This window comes from Lutra lutra, chromosome 3, assembly GCF_902655055.1.
Source record: "Lutra lutra chromosome 3, mLutLut1.2, whole genome shotgun sequence".
Taxonomy (NCBI): domain Eukaryota; kingdom Metazoa; phylum Chordata; class Mammalia; order Carnivora; family Mustelidae; genus Lutra; species Lutra lutra.
In genome coordinates this window covers 38258110-38275341 of record NC_062280.1, presented here as the reverse complement: position 1 = coordinate 38275341, position 17232 = coordinate 38258110, and the positions used below count along the sequence as shown (strand labels likewise).

General features: G+C 42.4%; 1 protein-coding gene across 1 annotated transcript in view; it reads left to right on the top strand.

Moving 5' to 3' along the window:
• Nucleotides 1–17232, top strand: part of DNER (delta/notch like EGF repeat containing) — a 327654-nt gene that overhangs the window by 238035 nt on the left and 72387 nt on the right. Inside the window, 1 exon segment of the mRNA XM_047722680.1 lies at nt 631–744. Within this exon segment, the coding sequence (XP_047578636.1) occupies nt 631–744 (114 nt within the window).

The window sequence follows — 17232 nt, the reverse complement described above, 5'->3', positions numbered from 1 at the left end:
AATGCTTTCTCTGAATCAATTGAGAGGACCATGTAGCTCTTGTCTCTACTCTTACTGATTTGTTCTATTACACTGACAATCTCTTTATCTTTAAAATGGGGGGATAGGGCATGACATTAACACAGAAGTGTTCTTCCAGCTGTAAAATGTATATTAACAAAATTTTAACACCTACCATTTTTTCCTAATGCTAGGAAAATATGCTAGGAAAAATACCCATTTTTTACCTAAAAAATAGGTATTGGGATGACCTAAGGAAAGTGTCCTCCTTGGCTAGGTCCAGCAGAACATTGTAGATTGTGTTTTGCCCTGTGTCAGAAAGAACCTGGGACCTCTCCATTTCTGAAGTTTCTGACTAGTATTTCAAAATAAAATGCAGAGCTAATGCTGAAGAAAAGTCTTTGCAATAAAGACTTTTATAAAGGAAATTATTTTTGAACTGCAATTCTAAACTGTGATGATTGTTTCTTGTTGCTAAACCAGAGTAGATCAAGGAGTGGCCAGGGGGTTCTTTAGCTCAAAACTGTGCTTGTGGTGGGTAGTTACCAGTGGACTCCATCAATTCTTGGGGCAATTCACTGTGGTTTTGAAATGACACATTTTATAAAATGTCTCTCTTATTTTAATCAGGTTATACTGGAGAGCTTTGCCAATCCAAGATTGATTATTGTATCTTAGACCCATGCAGAAATGGAGCAACGTGTGTTTCTAATCTCAGTGGATTCACCTGCCAGTGTCCAGAAGGTAAATATTATTGCCTAGGAGTCCCTTTTGTTTTCATTTTAAATCATAAACTACTTTGATCAGCTTTAAATTTCTGGAAAAATCCATACAAGAGAACTTCTTATTTTATTTACAAAATGTTTTAATATTAGACATAATCCAGGAATTTCTCTGATTTTTATTTATACATTGAAAAACAATAAATGCAATACAATGAATAAATATGTTTTTTCCTAAATTTCACATGTTAAAATTTTCAAAATTTTACTTATTTTTAATACCAGTTCACATAAAAAATATTTCTTTTTAACTTTTATTTATTTGTCAGAGAGAGAGAGAGAGCGCACTCGCAGAAGCAAGGGGGAGCAAGCAGAGGGAGGGGGAGAAGTGGGCTCCCCACTGAGCAGGGAGCCCAATGAAGGACTCAATCCCAGGACACTGAGATCATGACCTGAGCCAAAGGCAGACGCTTAACTGACTGAGCCACCCAGGTGTCCCACATAAAAAATATTTCAACATAAAGTTCACCTGCTTTTATTTGTAAATCAACTTCATACCATCTTAGAAACTTCAATTTAGTTGGAAAGCCCCATCTTTTGAGCTACTTTTACTTTAACCAAGTTTTACTTTGAGGGTGGTTTGATCAGAAGGAGCAGACAGATAATCATAGCTATCCAGCTGCAAGGAATGACTTTGGTCTTGGAGGAAGTTCTCATTTCTGTGTGGGGGGATGTTATGGAAATGATTACCTTAAACTTTAATGCTGTAAGAATAACCCACTATTAGAGAGTTTTTTTCCTTAAAACAGCATATGAGCTCCTGATCCAAAGAAGGGGCGTTGACAATTACATGAAGTACAGAGATTAAGTGCAGAGTCTGAGCATCAGGAAAATCTCTGTTGGCCACATTAGCCTCTCCTGCCCCTAGCTGAGAGGCTGCAGGGGGCCAGGGGGCTGTTGCTGAAAGGGACTGACCTCCCAGGTGACCTGAGGGCTCGGGGTGGCCAGGAGTGGCACCTGCGATCTATAGCCCCTTCTACTCTTTAATGTTTTGAAGACACGAACTAAAGAAGTGAATCCTGTCCCCAGCTTCTGCTCACCTGTGCAGGGGTAGGAGCTGGAGGCTATGGCCAGTCTAGGGTTACCATGACAATGGAGTTCAGTGTGTTTGATGAGCCTGGCCTTTGACCCTCTCTTGAGTCTCTGAAGCAAATGGGAAAACTTGGAAATGTTGGAAGTCAAGGGCTTTGCAAGCAGCACCATGTCACTTGCAGATAGAGGGCGTTGCAGATTTTCACAGTGTCATTATGCCCTGGGTTCATAAGTTGCTACCTAGGTGGTTGTGGGCTGTGCTTATGTGCTTACGGGCTTCAGAATCACTAGCTGATCTACCACAAATCATTAACCCCCCTCCCTGATCCTCCTAAACGTGGGCTATGGTGATCCTGCAGACTTCACAGGCCATGCCGCATACAAATAGGATTTTTAAAGAGTTTTGAAAACTCCAAATTGCTTATTTTTAATTGTTTTGATTGCCACCAGAAAGTTAAAATGAAGCTGCAGAGGCTCCTAAAGGTAGTAACTTAGAAAAATCAGTGGGGTGCCTGGATGGCTCAATTAAGTGTCTGACTCTTTAATCCGGCTCAGGTTACGATCTCAGGGTTGTGAGATCAAGCCCTGTGTTGTGCTCCACGCTTAGCCCAGAGCATGCTTGAGATTCTTTCTCTCCCTCCTCCTCTGTTTTTTTCTTCCTCTCTAAAACAAATAATTTTTAAAAAAAATTTAAACATCTGAGTATTTAAAAAAATTACATCTGTAATAAGGGATGGCCCTTGAAGTAGGACCCAAGAATTTTACTTTTGCTTCATTTTTCTAGTGGATAAAGGTGGCTGAACACTTTCTGTGCACCAGGCACTGTGCTGGGTGCTGGGACATCAGGGTTAGTAAAGTGGGGACGGCCCCTCCTGTGGCACGTGCTGCGCAGATTAGTACGTAATGACAGCTGGACTGGGGCCTTGAAGAGGTACAAACGGAAGCTGCTCAGCCTTGGGGAGTTGGGAGTGCTGCCCACATGGGGAGACCCTGAGTGAGGACAGCGAGGAGGAGGGTAGAGTTGATGGCATCACTGATGAGGGAAGACAAAGAGGAAGAAAGTGGGTGATCGGAGGCTGGAGTGTGTAGGGCTTCAGGGGGCTCTGTGGGCCTGGGTGGAGCATTGCATTTTCATCCTGAGGGAGAGCAAGGGGCTGTGGTCTTGAGTCTGGCTCAGCCACTTACTCACTAGCCCCCTCTTGTGGCTGAGTGAGGTCATGCCTGTCTGTCTCAGTTTCCTGGTCTGTACGTTGGGGATGCTGCCCACTTAAGAGGGACAATGAGGATTAAGGAGAAGATGCAGGTAAGGGCCTTGGCCCAGTGCCTGGCTATGGCTTATTCCACGTTAGCTGCTTCGTCGTGATCGTTTTCCTAGTAATGGTTACCGTTAAACCGTGGATAGCTGTAGATTGGAGAAGGACAAGAGTGGAAATAAGGAGAGAAGCTTGGGAGTTGTTGCAGAAGTCCAGAGAGTAGATGTGGACTGGTGGAAAGGGAAGATTATAACTTGAGAGGTCAAATGAGGGGCGCCTGAGTTGGGTGGATTATGGGGGGCAGGGGAGAAGAGGGCATGTTTGTGCCATCTCACTCTACGGTTGGTTGTGCCATTTGTGGAGAAAAGGAAATGCAGAAGAGGGGTGTTCTATTTTGGATGTGTTGAGTTTGAGGGGCCTTTGTGGCATCCAAGCAGAGATGTCACCTGGGCAGTTCTATGTGAGTCCGAAGGTTGGGGCAGAAGTCTGGGCCAAGTCCAAACAGACACATTAGCCCACAGATGTTAGTTGAAAGCTGGGCATCTGGGGGATTGTCTAGGGAACCTTCTTTTTTTATCCGGTGGCCTGTCAGCTCCTCCATGGCATCTAGATAAAGCCTAGAGGAATAGTGATGATCTGGAATTAAAAGGATGGAGATGGATTTCCCAGCAGTATTTGCATGAAGACTTTTGTTCAGAGGTTTACCTTCCCTGAAGATGGACCAGGAAAAGGGGGCTTTAATTATAGTTCTGAGGGATTCATTGCTGTGTTTCAGAGCCTCTTAGTGGGAGCAGAGGCTGAGCTGGCATTTCTAAAGCAACCCCTCCCACTGGCTTGCTCTTTGGGTGCTGATTGTAGAAAAGAATGTTTATAGAGCACTTTACTTTAAAAAGCCTATGTCTCCGGGATCCTTCTCATATCAGCCACATTGTGAAGACAAGTTTGGAAAGTGTCTCAAGTGCACAGGATGTTCTGGATTCTGAGCCAGCACTGGACCCTTGCTGCCTTCTTCTCTTTCTTTCTTTCCTCTTTTTCTTTTTATCTCCAGTGATTAACATTTTGTCATGTCTGCTTTATATGTCTGCTTTATATATTTACGTATATGGTCTGGGTCTTTGCAAAGCAATTAGAAAGTAAATGACAGACATCATGCCTCTTCATCTCCAAATAAATCGTTTTGTGTTTTCTGAGGATCAGGACCTTCTCCTTCATATATTACTGAGTATCTGGAAAATGATCACACCTAAGAAAACTAGTAATGATTTCCTGATATTGTATGCTGCGTGCCCTTTCTTCATCTACTTCTTCATATGCATTAATTACGTCTGCCCTGCTTTCCCATGTTATCTTGTGAGGGTGGGAAATACCCTACCTGTGGAGCATTTAGCTCCATATTTTATGTTAGTAAGAGATTCATAAAAATGTGTTAAACTAATTATAGAAGTCAGCACTTAGATATCACTCTCAATGTCTCCCAGCTCATCTGACCCTCACAGCAATCCGATGAAGCAGATGCTGTTAATATTTCCATTTAACAGATTGGGAAACGGAGGCACAAGAGATTAAATAGTCAGCCTACGATCACATAGCTAGAAATTTAAGCCCAGGCAACTTGGCGCTGGCCTTCTTATCCACTGTCCTATACTGTCTCTAAATACATCCTTTAAAATAAGTTCCATCCTGTTTATTTATTTTTAAAGATTTTATTTATTTAAGAGAGAGAGAGCATGAGCAAGAGGGGCAGAGAGTGAGGGTCAAGAAGACTCCCCGCTGAGCAGGGAGCCCGATGTGGGACTGGATCCCAGGACCCTGAGATCATGACCTGAGTGGAAGGCAGACGCTTCACCAACTGAACCACCCAGGTCCCGCCCCCCCCATCCTGTTTATTTTTAAAGATGATCTTTGTAACCAGAGTCATGAGTAAAATAAATGAAAAGTCTGTTGGGTTCTAAAACTTCTAAATGACCCTGCTAAAAATTCTCAAGTCTGGGAAAAGCTAGAAAAGATTTTTTTTCATATATATATATATTTAAATTATATATATATATAAATTTCCTTTTTGTAAGTCCAGTGAGATCCTTTTACAGCAGTTTCCTTCCAGTCCAGAAAGCTGTTAAAACTGGGTTTTCCCTCTGGATAGTTCTTTCAACTCCGTGTGCTCATACGTTGGCTCTTTTCCATCCTTTTCATCTGCATTCCGTTTCCTTCAAGGATCCTTCTCCCTCCAATCTGGACCAAGTCCTCCGAGGTTGGAGTCCCTCCTGGGTATCTGTCTCTTTGACTCTTCGCCTTCTTTTTAACCTCTTTCGGTTAAAAGAAAGTCAGGCCCTCGGGTTGCTGTGTGCAGTGATGATCATTTAAGCGCTCCTTCTGGAAGGTGTGTGCTTTCTTCCCACACTTAGAGTTTTGTCCTTCATCAACAGGTTCTGTCTTTTCCCTGAATTTCTGCTTAACTTTCACTGGGTCCCCCACCTGTAAAGTGCTGTTTCAGATTATAGGGACATTATAGGTGGAAGTGCTAAGATACAAAAGTAAAAATGTCACGAGTGTTTCCTTATCTGTCCCTTATTGAATGACAATAGCACAGAGAGGCAATTAGAAGCTGATTTTTTTGCCTACATTATTTACTCTGTGTGCTGATATTGTCTTTATGTTTGGTTTAGGACTCTGAGATCCTTAAATTTTAGATTATATGCATTATAATTCTGAAGATGTCTAATTATATATACTTACCATCGCTGCCTATTGATATTTAAATGTGTAAATTTAAATAGATGAATATATTTAAATACATATCTGGCCATCTTCTTTGCTTCAGCATCCCAATTTCATTTTCTTTCTGCCTCAGGATTTGAGACAGGATACCCCACAGACTGATAGGGAATAACAAAGAACTTAATAGAGATGAGAACATTCGGCAGGAAAGCCCATTTGTGGGTTCCAGAAGTGTGACGATTTGCACGGTGCAGGGCCTTGGGTCGCATTGCATTGAATCTGATCGCTTTTCTGGCATTTCCCTGGGTGTGCTCAACCAGAGACCCGAGTGAGAATATGGTGCTTCAGGTGCTATTTTGAGAAGATATTATTTTATCTGATATACTTTACAAACAAAGATATTTTCTGGTGTGATGCCTTCTGATGGGATTACAGACAGAATTTGTCTTAACAGCTCTTCGTACCATAGTCCTGAGTGCGATTATTGCAAACAAGGAGGGGGGATCCACTTCCTTCAGTCCTTGAACTGTTAGAACACTACCCTGGGTTCCACTGTTTGACATGCAGATCTTATAACCTGGAAAACTCTGGAGCCACGGACGGTTGGAGCCCTTCTCTGACCCAGAGGTCTGGACACTTGCGTCAGGGGCCGTTGAGGAGGCGGGGGGGGGGGGTGGGCTGGTCACCAATGTGGCGTATTAGGGTCACATGGCTTGTGTTTGAATTCTGGACCTACCCACCTCACAGCTCTTTGCTTCTCAGAGGCTCTTTTTTCTCACTTAGAAAATGAGGATGATGTTAGGACATCCTTTTTAAGCTGGTGTGAAGAACAGAAAAGGCCCTAGCTCTGTGCTTGGGAAATACTAAATACCAAATAATATTAGCAGTGATGATAATGACGATGCTGGTGGGGGCTTTAGTCATATCACTTTGGGTGAGTCATAAATTTTATCTTTTCCAGCCATTGTTTTCTTGTTGCAAAATGATAAGGATTGACTTTTACCTTTAAGGGACCCTATTCCGAAAAGCCTGTGATTCAAATCTATCTGTGTAAGAGCCCCTTGCCGAGTCAATAAATCCAGCTCGTTGTTTCAAGTAATGTTTGTGAAGAAAAGTTTCATAACCTCTAAACGACTCCCTAAAACTTAATGTTGGCCCACAGGCCCCGTAGGTTAAATCCCTGCAACAAACTCCAAGGGTTTATCCAAACTATTTTTGTTTTTCTACATTTTATAGCCTTGAGTAATCAAGCCATATAAATCCTTTTGTCCAACTCAAATGTCAGTGGTAATGCTTTTCATCTTAGAGGGATTTACAGGCAATAGCCACACATGTCATAAAAATTATCTCCGAGATCATGTATATTGTTCAGAAACTGGGCATGTTACCCAGGAAGGATTTAGGAGTTACACAGTCCTGGAATTTGGTTGTTTTTCCCCAGTATCCTGATACGTAGAGCTTTGGAGAAAACACTCTCTGAGGACCTTATTAAACTACATGTATTTCCATAAGAAATGTGCAGCCTGTCCTCATAAAATTAGCAGGCCTGAGTAAATACTGTTCTTATTCTTTTAAAATTTGGCATCACCCCTAAATCACCACTTCATTTAAGAATTGGAGCAGCTGAAATCCTTGGACTCCCAAGGATCCCATGGTTTCACCTTTTGGAAACAAAGCAGGTTTTCAGATTTATCAAGTGTGAGTAAAACTTAATTTCTATGTTTGGTGCATGCGGATTAGTTTTTGATTTTCAGTTGAGTTCATATTTCTCATCTTTTTCTCTTTCTTTTTTTTTTAACCCCACATAGCACAGTTTCTTTGAGATTATTTATTTTTAAAGATTGAAACAGGGGCGCCTGGGTGGCTCAGTGGGTTAAAGCCTCTGCCTTCGGCTCAGGTCATGATCCCAGGGTCCTGGGATCGAGCCCCATATCAGGCTCTCTGCTCAGCGGGGAGCCTGCTTCCTCCTTTCTCAGTCTCTGCCTGCCTCTCTGCCTACTTGTGATCTCTGTCTGTCAAATGAATAAATAAAATCTTTAAAAAAAATAAAAATAAAAATAAAAAAAAAATAAAGATTGAAACATTTTTTTGCTATCTCTCTGAGATTGTTTAAATCTGCGAGGGATTTTGTCCGCTGCTTCTCAAATCAGCAGTGGGACAAGGCAGTCACTTTGGTGTGTGACCAGGTTCCTGTCATTTTTAGCTCTATTTTACCTTGGGGAACCATTCTGATGCCCAGGTCAGTGTTGGCAGGTGACAGCTGGAAGTTACATTGTGACAAACGGAGGAAGACCTAAATCATGGTAGCTTGCTGCTTTTCTTTTTAAGAAGAGGGAAGGGATACCTTATATGTAAATAGGAATTCCAATGTTTTAAGGCATGTGTCCGGATTTACCCATGAAAATTAGTTAGTGTTCTTAAAACCTTTTGACTTTGAACATTCGGGTATCACGTCCTGAATTTCATTATCTTTATCCCTTATCTCTCTTGTGGCTTCAGGAATCACCACAGCCTCAGTGGTAACTGTAACAATGAAGATAACTGCTGTTGGTTGAGTGCCTACTCTGTGTTTAGCACTTGAAAAGTTATTATTTAAGATAAGTTGGCAGTTAGCGGCTGAGAGGTGGGTAGACTTTGCTGCTTGAGTTGGAATCTGTGTCTGATCGCATATTACTTGGTGACCTTGGCAGACAACCCTAAATTCTCTATGCCATGTGTTCTGCATCTATAGAGTGAAGGCAGTATTAGTGCCAACTTAATGAGGTTGTTGCAAGGATTAAGTTGGTCTACAGTACTCAGAACAGTGGGCTAAGTGATTCATATAAGTGTGGTTGCTTAGTGCCCACAACAGCTGTACAAGGAGGATCCTGATGGCCCCAGGAGATAAGACAAGTTTGATTCTGGAGTTCATGTTCTCTCTGCTGTACTGAGCCCCTTCTCTGGTCAAGTTCAACTTCGTGTGACAGCTAGCTGGTTGGGTGCACATCTGCTCTCTCATGGGATTCCAGGCTTGTTGAGGGCAGTAATGTTAAATTTTCCTTTGTATTCCTTAGCACACCTGGCACTTAAATACCTATGGGCCTTTTGCTGAATGTCTGAGGGAGTGAATATCTCAAAACTGTTGCAACACTGTTGTTTCATATGGGAGGAAACTGGAGCCAAGATGAATGAACCAATGTTCGCTAATATAACTAGGTGACTCTCGTTGGTTAGGCTCAGCAGTGAGGGGAGGATCAGATCCTATCCCGTATCCTATTCAGCATGGTTTAGGGGTCATAGGAGACTTGGGCAGATTTCATATACCTTATTTGGGGATCCCTTCTCTGGTTCTCTTCTTCTGTGCCAGGCTCCTCCCTGGAGTCCCTGTGGGCAGAGAGAGCACTAGCTGCTGCCTCTACGTTTTGACCTTCCTCCAAAACCTGTCTGCTTTTGCTCACTTTCCAGAGCCACATAGTTGAAGGTTATTTGGTCTGGGGTTCACAGTTGGTATTTGTTGGATAATCTGTTAAAAAAAGTTCACTTTGCCATGTTGGAAGTAGAATACCCATATCGTGGTCTTTAGGAGCAACAAAGATTATTGATAATAGAAATACAAATATCCTAAAAGTAAGTACAATTCTTTCTGCCTCCCTGCAGCAGAATTTATCTCCATATATATATGTGTCTCTATGTATATAGTCCTTGTTTTAGACAGCCGGAGGAGGCTAGAAGGACATTTTTGTCTGACTTGGACCAGAGCATCATGTGATGTGATGATTTTCTGGCTCTTACTTTGAATAGTTCAGATCCGGGCTCTGAGTCCTGTGAACATTTGAAGGTGGGATGGACAGAGATAGGTCTAAGAGAACTGACCACACACGCAGCTGTGAATGTAGAAGAATGTCGGTTAATGACTTTATCATATTCTATTTTTGGTTAAATAAGCTTTTCTTTGACTAGTTTTTCAAACGGAGTTCTCATCTCTGAGATCTGATGTCATACTGACAAAAGGCCACCAAAGGTAGATGCTTAGGCTTCCCCTTCTTTTTTTTTTTTTTTTAAAGATTTTATTTATTTATTTGACAGAGAGAAATCACAAGTAAGCAGAGAGGCAGGCAGAGAGAGAGGAGGAAGCAGGCTCCCTGCTGAGCAGAAAGTCCGATGTGGGGCTCGAACCCAGGACCTGGGATCATGACCTGAGCCGAAGGCAGCGGCTTAACCCACTGAGCCACCCAGGCGCCCCTAGGCTTCCCCTTCTTAAAGCATTTCCCACTGCTCTACTTTCTAATTGACCCAGTTATATTTCATTGTAATCCATATGAAGAACCTTGTCCCTTCCTTGCTTTCGATTTCCAAATAGTCTACACTTAGTGATGCGTCTGGTCCCAGTACACCAGGGCGTGCACGTGGACTGATCTCACCACTGTCCCCTCTCACTGCACTTGACCATTACACTCTGCTGTGTTACAGTCTAGGACTTTAAATAACACTTTAAATAATTTTATCATTTTACCTTCACAATCAGAGAAACCTATGCTCAGATGAGCTCAAGGGGAAAAAAAAACCCGCACCTGTAAGTGCATCCACCAAAAGAGAAAACTTTGAATTTTAGGCAAATCTTTGAAGTCTCTTTTTAATTTAATTTTTTAAAAAGATTTTAATTTATGTATTAGAGAGAGAGCAGGTATAGGAACAGAGGGACAGGGAGAAGCAGACTCCCTTCTGAGCAGAGAGCCTGATGTGGGGCTCAGTCACAGGACCCAGTGATCATGATCTGAGCTGAAGACAGTTGCTTAACTGACTGAGCCACCCAGGTGCCCCTGAAGTCTCTTTCTTTAATGTGTATTTTAGAAAACTAAAATTGGATCTTACTATGCATTCTCTTTTGTAATGAGCTTCTTAAACTGAACAATGTGTTCCAAATGTTCTCCTGTATCATTATTTTCCCAAAGCATTGTTATTAAATGGCTGCATTTTATTCCATCATGTAAATATGAAATAATGTATTTAATGAAAGACTTAATCATCCTTGTACTATTTATTGATTACCTACTTTGTGGCAGTTACTGTGCTAATGACAAGGGATCTAGGAGTGAACAAGACAGGTGGGACTCTGGCTCATGGATCTTGTGGGGTAGTGGGTAAGAGAGACAGTGTAGACATTATGACCACACGTATGACTGGGCTTTACTGGGGTAGTTTAGTGGTTGAAGAGGGGACCCCCCCCCCAAGACTGGGGGCTGCAAGGAAATCCATGAAATGTTCCAAGGGAAGTAATGTTTTAATGGAGACCCAAAGGGGAGGCGACACCAAGATGAGTAATTTAAGGCTGTGGGCAGAAGACTGAGTCTCCCAGGAAGAGAACATGGACACCATGTGTGAAGGTATAGGAGAGAGAGTGTGCCATGTCTGAGGAACAAAGGGGAGCTCAGCAGAACTGCAATGCACAATGTGATGGAGAGATAGTATGGACTAGTGACTGAAGTAGAAGGCAGCTTGGCAGGCTCTCCAACACCATGACAGGGGATTGGGCTCCATCCGAGAATGTGGGGGAGGGCACCATGATTCGTTTTAGCAGAGAGAGGGCAGAACTTTAGCATTTAAGAGAAATTACTGCAGCTGGAGGAGGAATGGATTGGAGGACAACGAAAGTCAGAGAACTCTGTTTGGAACCTGTGACAGTAATTTAGGTGAGCAATAATGGTGGAATGAGTCAGGGACAATGGAGATAGAAGGGGATGGACTGGCTGTAAGAGGAGGGGGAGAGGGACCGTGGAGGACAAGCCAGACTTCAGAAAGCTTTAGACAACTGCATGTAGGGGGTGCTGCGGGGCAGTGAGCAGCTTTAAGGGGAGAGGATGGGAAGTTCCATTTGGGACACAAATTTAATGAACCCATGGGACACTCTGTCGATTACCAGATGGCTTTGGTCAAATTAATTACCCCTATGGGCTTCGGTTTCAAAATATGTAAAAGGTAACACGTACCTCATGGAGCTGGGAGGTGGTAGGCAGGAATTCAGTACCTGTGTCTCCCTTCCATGTCCCATTTCTTAGTTCCAGTCTTTTTTTTTTTTTTTTTCTCTTTCGTGTTTCTCTAGACTCCGAATTCTACAAAGAGTTAAGACATTATTTTTCTTGTGTGTGTAAGGCGATCCTCTGGCTATCTCACATTGCAAATTTCTTGTTGTTCGTGTCAGAGACGATGGTTATGTGGTTTGCTCAGGCTTCCCGACCTCTTGTGGGCTTCCTGGTTCCTCTCTGGACTCCTACAGTAGCTTCTAGACTTCTGATTCACTCTTGTCCTCTCTGGTATGTTCTCCACACAATAGGCAAAGCGAACTTTCTAACAGGTAAATCCCGTGTTTTCACTCCAAGCCTCTTAAACCTCAGGTGATTTCCCCTCCCTCCACCCCCCCCCCCCCCAACATGTGGTGTAGAGCCAATGTATCCCTGCCTGCCTCCTGGACTTTATTTCTTACTACTCTCTTCCCTCTTCTCTCTAGGGGCTGGCCCCCTGTGGTTCTTCAACCACAGCGAGGGCTTGAGAAATGTCCTCCAGGGGGCGCCATTCATTTCAGAACACAATGCTCCTTGGGGTATTTGCTCCTGATGCTGCCTTTGCAGGAAGTCTTGCTTCAGACTTGACTATGGATCATTCCCTCAGGCCATTCACGTCTCCCTGACCACCTTACTTAAGACAGCCCCGAGTGTTCTCTACCTCTTACCCACATCAGTAACATGTAGCTTGAGTTAATGATATCGATTTACTTATCTTTCTAGTGTCTATCTTCCTCACTAAAATCTAAGGTCCAAAGCAGTGCCTGGTACATGGTTGGTCTCTATTTGTATAGATCAGATAAATGAGTGCCCAAAGAAAGCACAAAGCTTTCTGGCTAAACCCCGAAATTTCCATTATTAATAGCCAATTACTTTTGCTCGTATAACCCATGCACTGTAAGTATTGTCTCTTTTGTCTTTTATCTGTTGAGTCTAAGCTGAGGAAAAGTTGATTTAATATTCCTCTGACTATTTCCTAGTTATTTTTCATTTTCCCCTCTTAGATCTAATTTGTCTTTTTGCTCTGCTAAAGAAAAAGTTTTTAAGGTGATTTTTACTCTCACAGATGGATTTTCTTAAAAATTAAAAGTCTCCTTGTAAATGCAATCATCTTGGGTCTGTTACATCTTAGGGCTTCGTAATTGCTTTTTCTAGATGTTCTCCCTTTTCCTCTTTATCTCGCCTAACTGTCTGCTTTCTTAGAATGAGAACAAATGTGGTCCCAGTTATGTTTTCCATAAACACCAGCCAAAACCTCCTCTCTGATTCTAGTATCACTCCTCTTCCTTGTCTGCCCAGCCAAATCTTGGGCTTGCTTTGAGACCCCATGCAAAACCCAGCTCTCCCATGAGGTTTTGCTGGCCAGCCCACCCCGGAGATGATCCCTCCTTCTTTTGAACTGTTGCTGCTCCTAGAGCCTGTGCTGCACATTGACCCCGGGTAGACAGCCTGGGCCGGTCCCTCCAAACTCACACCAGGCTGGAACCATTCTGTCAGTGCTTATGCAAAGAAAAGGCAGCCTTGGGTTGTTTCCTCATTGTTCTAGATGTGTCTTTCTAGTGTCTTCTGTAAGAATAAGCTCTTGGAGAGTCAAGATGTTTCCTTCTCCTCGCTTCCCTTTGCTGCTCGTCAAGGCACTTAGATGAACCAAATTTCATCCCCTCACCTTTCTTTTTTCAGATTTTATATGTTTATTTGAGAGAGACAGAGATAGAGAGAGAGAGTGTATGTGTGCCTATACACTCAGGGGCAGGGATGGGCAGAGGAAGAGGCAGAAGCCAACTCTACGCTGAGCTCAGAACCTGACATGGGATTTGATCCCACAACCCTGAGATCATGTCCTGAGCAGAAACCAAGGGTTGGGAGGCTTAACTGACTGAGCCACCCAGGAGCCCCTCATGCCTTCATACTGATTCAGTGATTACTCACTTAGGTATCTGTAATTAAAACAGCTAATGACTAACATTTATCCTTCCACATTGCCTTGTAACAAATCTGTTAGAATATGTCCTCTGTCACTCATCTCCTCATTCATCTGTTCATTTATTCCATAAGTTTTTACTGGGTGCCAAGGCTCAAGGCTGAGAAACCAACATGAGGAACCAACATAACTTGGGGTGGGAGACAGATGATAGACAAGTAAACCAATGCGACCTTGTTGTTAGAAATTCAGGGGAGTGCCATGGAGATAGTGAACCAGGCACCGTGATACAGAATAAAAAAGGGGTATGTACCCAGAATAGGGTGATCAGGGGAGTCCTGCCTATCGAACATTAAAACTGGAAATTGGGTGTCTAGGTATCTTAAGCATCTGACTTCGACTCAGGTCGTGATCTCAGAGTTCTGGGATCAAGCTCTGTGTTGGGCTCTCCGCTCAGTGTGGAGTCTGCCTGACAATCTCTGTCCTTCTCTCCCTCTGCCCCTTTCTACTTGTGTTCTCTCTCTCTCAAGTAAATAAATAAAATCTTAAAAAAAAAAAAAAAAAGCCAGGAACTAAACCATCAAGTGTAAGCAGGTAGGAGCAGCAACTTCCAGGCACCGGAAACAGTATATGGCGAGGCTCTAGGTGGGGAACAGCTAGTCATTTCTGGGAACTGAAGGGAGGTCAGTGGGGCCAGCTGCCAGAGAAAGAGGGGTCATCGAGTCAGTGTCACACTGTCATAGCGCACAGAGCTTGCTGTCCATGGGTGGGAAGCACATTTTATTCTAAGAGCAATGGAAAGTGATGCTAATATTCACATTGAAAGAAAATATTCCCATTACGGCTTGGAAAACTGGTTGTAGGGGTAAAACAGAATTGGGACTCTTCTCAGAGAAAACTGTTGTAAAGACAAGGAGAGAGATAATTGTGGCTTTGACTTGGAGTGGTGGCAGCAGAGATCAAACAGTGTTTGGGGTCAGGAAGTATTTTGAAGATAGAATCTATTAATATCCACTGATTTGTGAGACGTGGGCTTAGAGGAGAGGAGGCAGTCTTGTCCGTGAACCCTTTGCCAAGCCGGTGAAATCATGAGTTGAGGTTCAGATACCCCTGCATTCTGTCTTTCCCCTTGCAGAGACCACTCACCTCTCCATAGCTTCCTAGGCAGAGTGACTTCTTGGTCTTGCAACTTAAAATGATCCAGGAACATTTTCTTTTGGTTCCAAAGGTCTGATTGCCACAATGTGTCTATCTGAAGGGTGTTGATTTCTTTATTTACATAACAAATGCTTGGCAGGCATAGACATAAAAATATTGGCTCAAAGAATTCGAAGCAATAGTCAACTAGCTAAATTATAGTTTTGCATTAGCCCCTCTTTCCTTAGATTTCTTGCCTAGTTCTGTCTTGTTTGCTTTCCATTTTAAACCTTTAAGCTTTCATCCTTCTATAAACTTTCCCCTTGTTGCAGTAGAGTTGTTTTAACTGTCTTGACTGCTGGCATTGTTTCCACGGGTTTCAATTTTTCTCTGGGGCTATTGTGTTTTCTTTCCAGCATTTTCTAATGTCTATCATATGAAGTTTGTAGGACTTGGAAGAGACTGTTGCAAACAAAAAATATTACTATCTTCCTTACTCCATCTGCACATTTTGATTAACATTATTAAATAACTTTTTTATTTTCTGCCCTTCAAGTAGGATCATAAATTCAAATGTATTTGCTCTTTAGGTTCCAGATGGGACCACATATTTCTCCAGTATAGTTAATCTGTTAGTCTTTTAGTCAGTTCAGAAACACTATTATTATTATTTTTATTACTTACAGTATGATATCCCACAAAGCAGTGTTTTGTCTGTTCTGAATGTGTCCATGAATGTGGTTGAATCCAAGAACGTTAAATTTTGTTTTCCAGTCCTCTTGCCTTGGCCACCGTAACTAATTTGGTTTGCATATTCTGCAAGAGGAATTTTCCAGAACATTTACCTTAAGAGATCATTACTGATAGATTGACTTGTCAAAGGTCTGAAAGAGTTACGTTAATAGAAAGCGAAACTTTACCAAAGGCTATCTAAAATAATTGCTTTTAGAGTTACAACGGGATGCAGGAACAGGAAAAAGCCTAGAGGTTCCTAGGATTGAATGTGGAGTTTGAAATTCTTTGTATGTAATGTATGGTTGAGGGAAAGGGGGGCAAAAGGGGGAGGGAGACACAGAGGAGAAAACAGGACAATGAAAGTCTTGGTTCATTTTTGGAATGTCTCTGGAAAGATGAAGTCTGTGCTGGTCGAGTCTCAGGTACAGATGACCCCAAGGCCTTTCCTACCTTGAGGTGTAAGATACTTTTCTCCCAGCACTCCCAGAACAGTACTCACTGTGTAGATTCACATAGGAGTGCACCTGAAAGTAATCTTTGCTTTAGCTTTGAGTCACAGACTTGTATATTTTGAAACAGAGAAATCAGACTCCTATAGCACGACATCTGTTTGGGGCATCACTTACATATACTCATGGATAGATCTAGAAATTGAGTATACATTGTTTCTTCCCTGGGCTAGAGTTTAGTTTTTGACACTTCCAATGCGGTAACATTCAAGCTCTCTGTCATCAGTATCATGTTTACAAGCGAGCTTTGAGTCAAAATTTCAAGAACTTAGACATTCACACCTGTGTAACATGTATTATGACAAGAGCCATAAACTAGCCAACATCTGGCCTTGATCGGCAGGAAGATGGGGAGGTCAGGCCTGCCTTGGTTGGCACCTTGACTCTAAATCTTGTATTTGGCTTATTTTAAAAACGACTTTTGGTTTTATAAGAAGTTGGTAGTTCATGTGATAGGCTTATTCCTTAGAACTCAAGTTTCATGATTGTATTCTTTAAAATTATCCTCCACATGATCCTGGAGATGCTGAGAGCCAGCGAGGCCCAGGGCATTTCCAATACACAGAGTTCAAAATTTATACTTGCTAAGGGATCTCCATGTCCTAAAGCTATCTTAAATTAAAGAAGTTAGGATACTGATGGGTTTAATCCGGCCGTCATTTCTTTTGCTAGTGTGGTACCTTCAACTATTCAAGTGCCTTGAGACAAACTCTCATGTAGAAGGCAGCCTAGCACGGGGCTGAAGAACACAGACCTCATTTTGATTTTTGCTTTTCTTACTTACCAGTTGATGTCCCTGGACTAGTTCTCCAATATCTAGTCTCTAAGCCTTCTTTGGTAAAAGGGGATAATAGTAGACTCTAACTGAGCCAGTGGTTGTGATAAATCAAAGCGATAGAAGCCAATCGCTTGGTCTAGTGTCTGGTGTAAGAACTCAGTATTTGCTGTTAGTGTTAACACTGATTCCTCTTCTTTTTCCTCTATTAGCGTAACTATTTGATTTATACAGTTGTCTTATCATCTCTATTTTTAACAAATGAGGAACCTAAGACCTCGAAGAAGAGCTAGTTATTGGATTTCACTGGCATGGTTTATCAATCAGAATTTGTT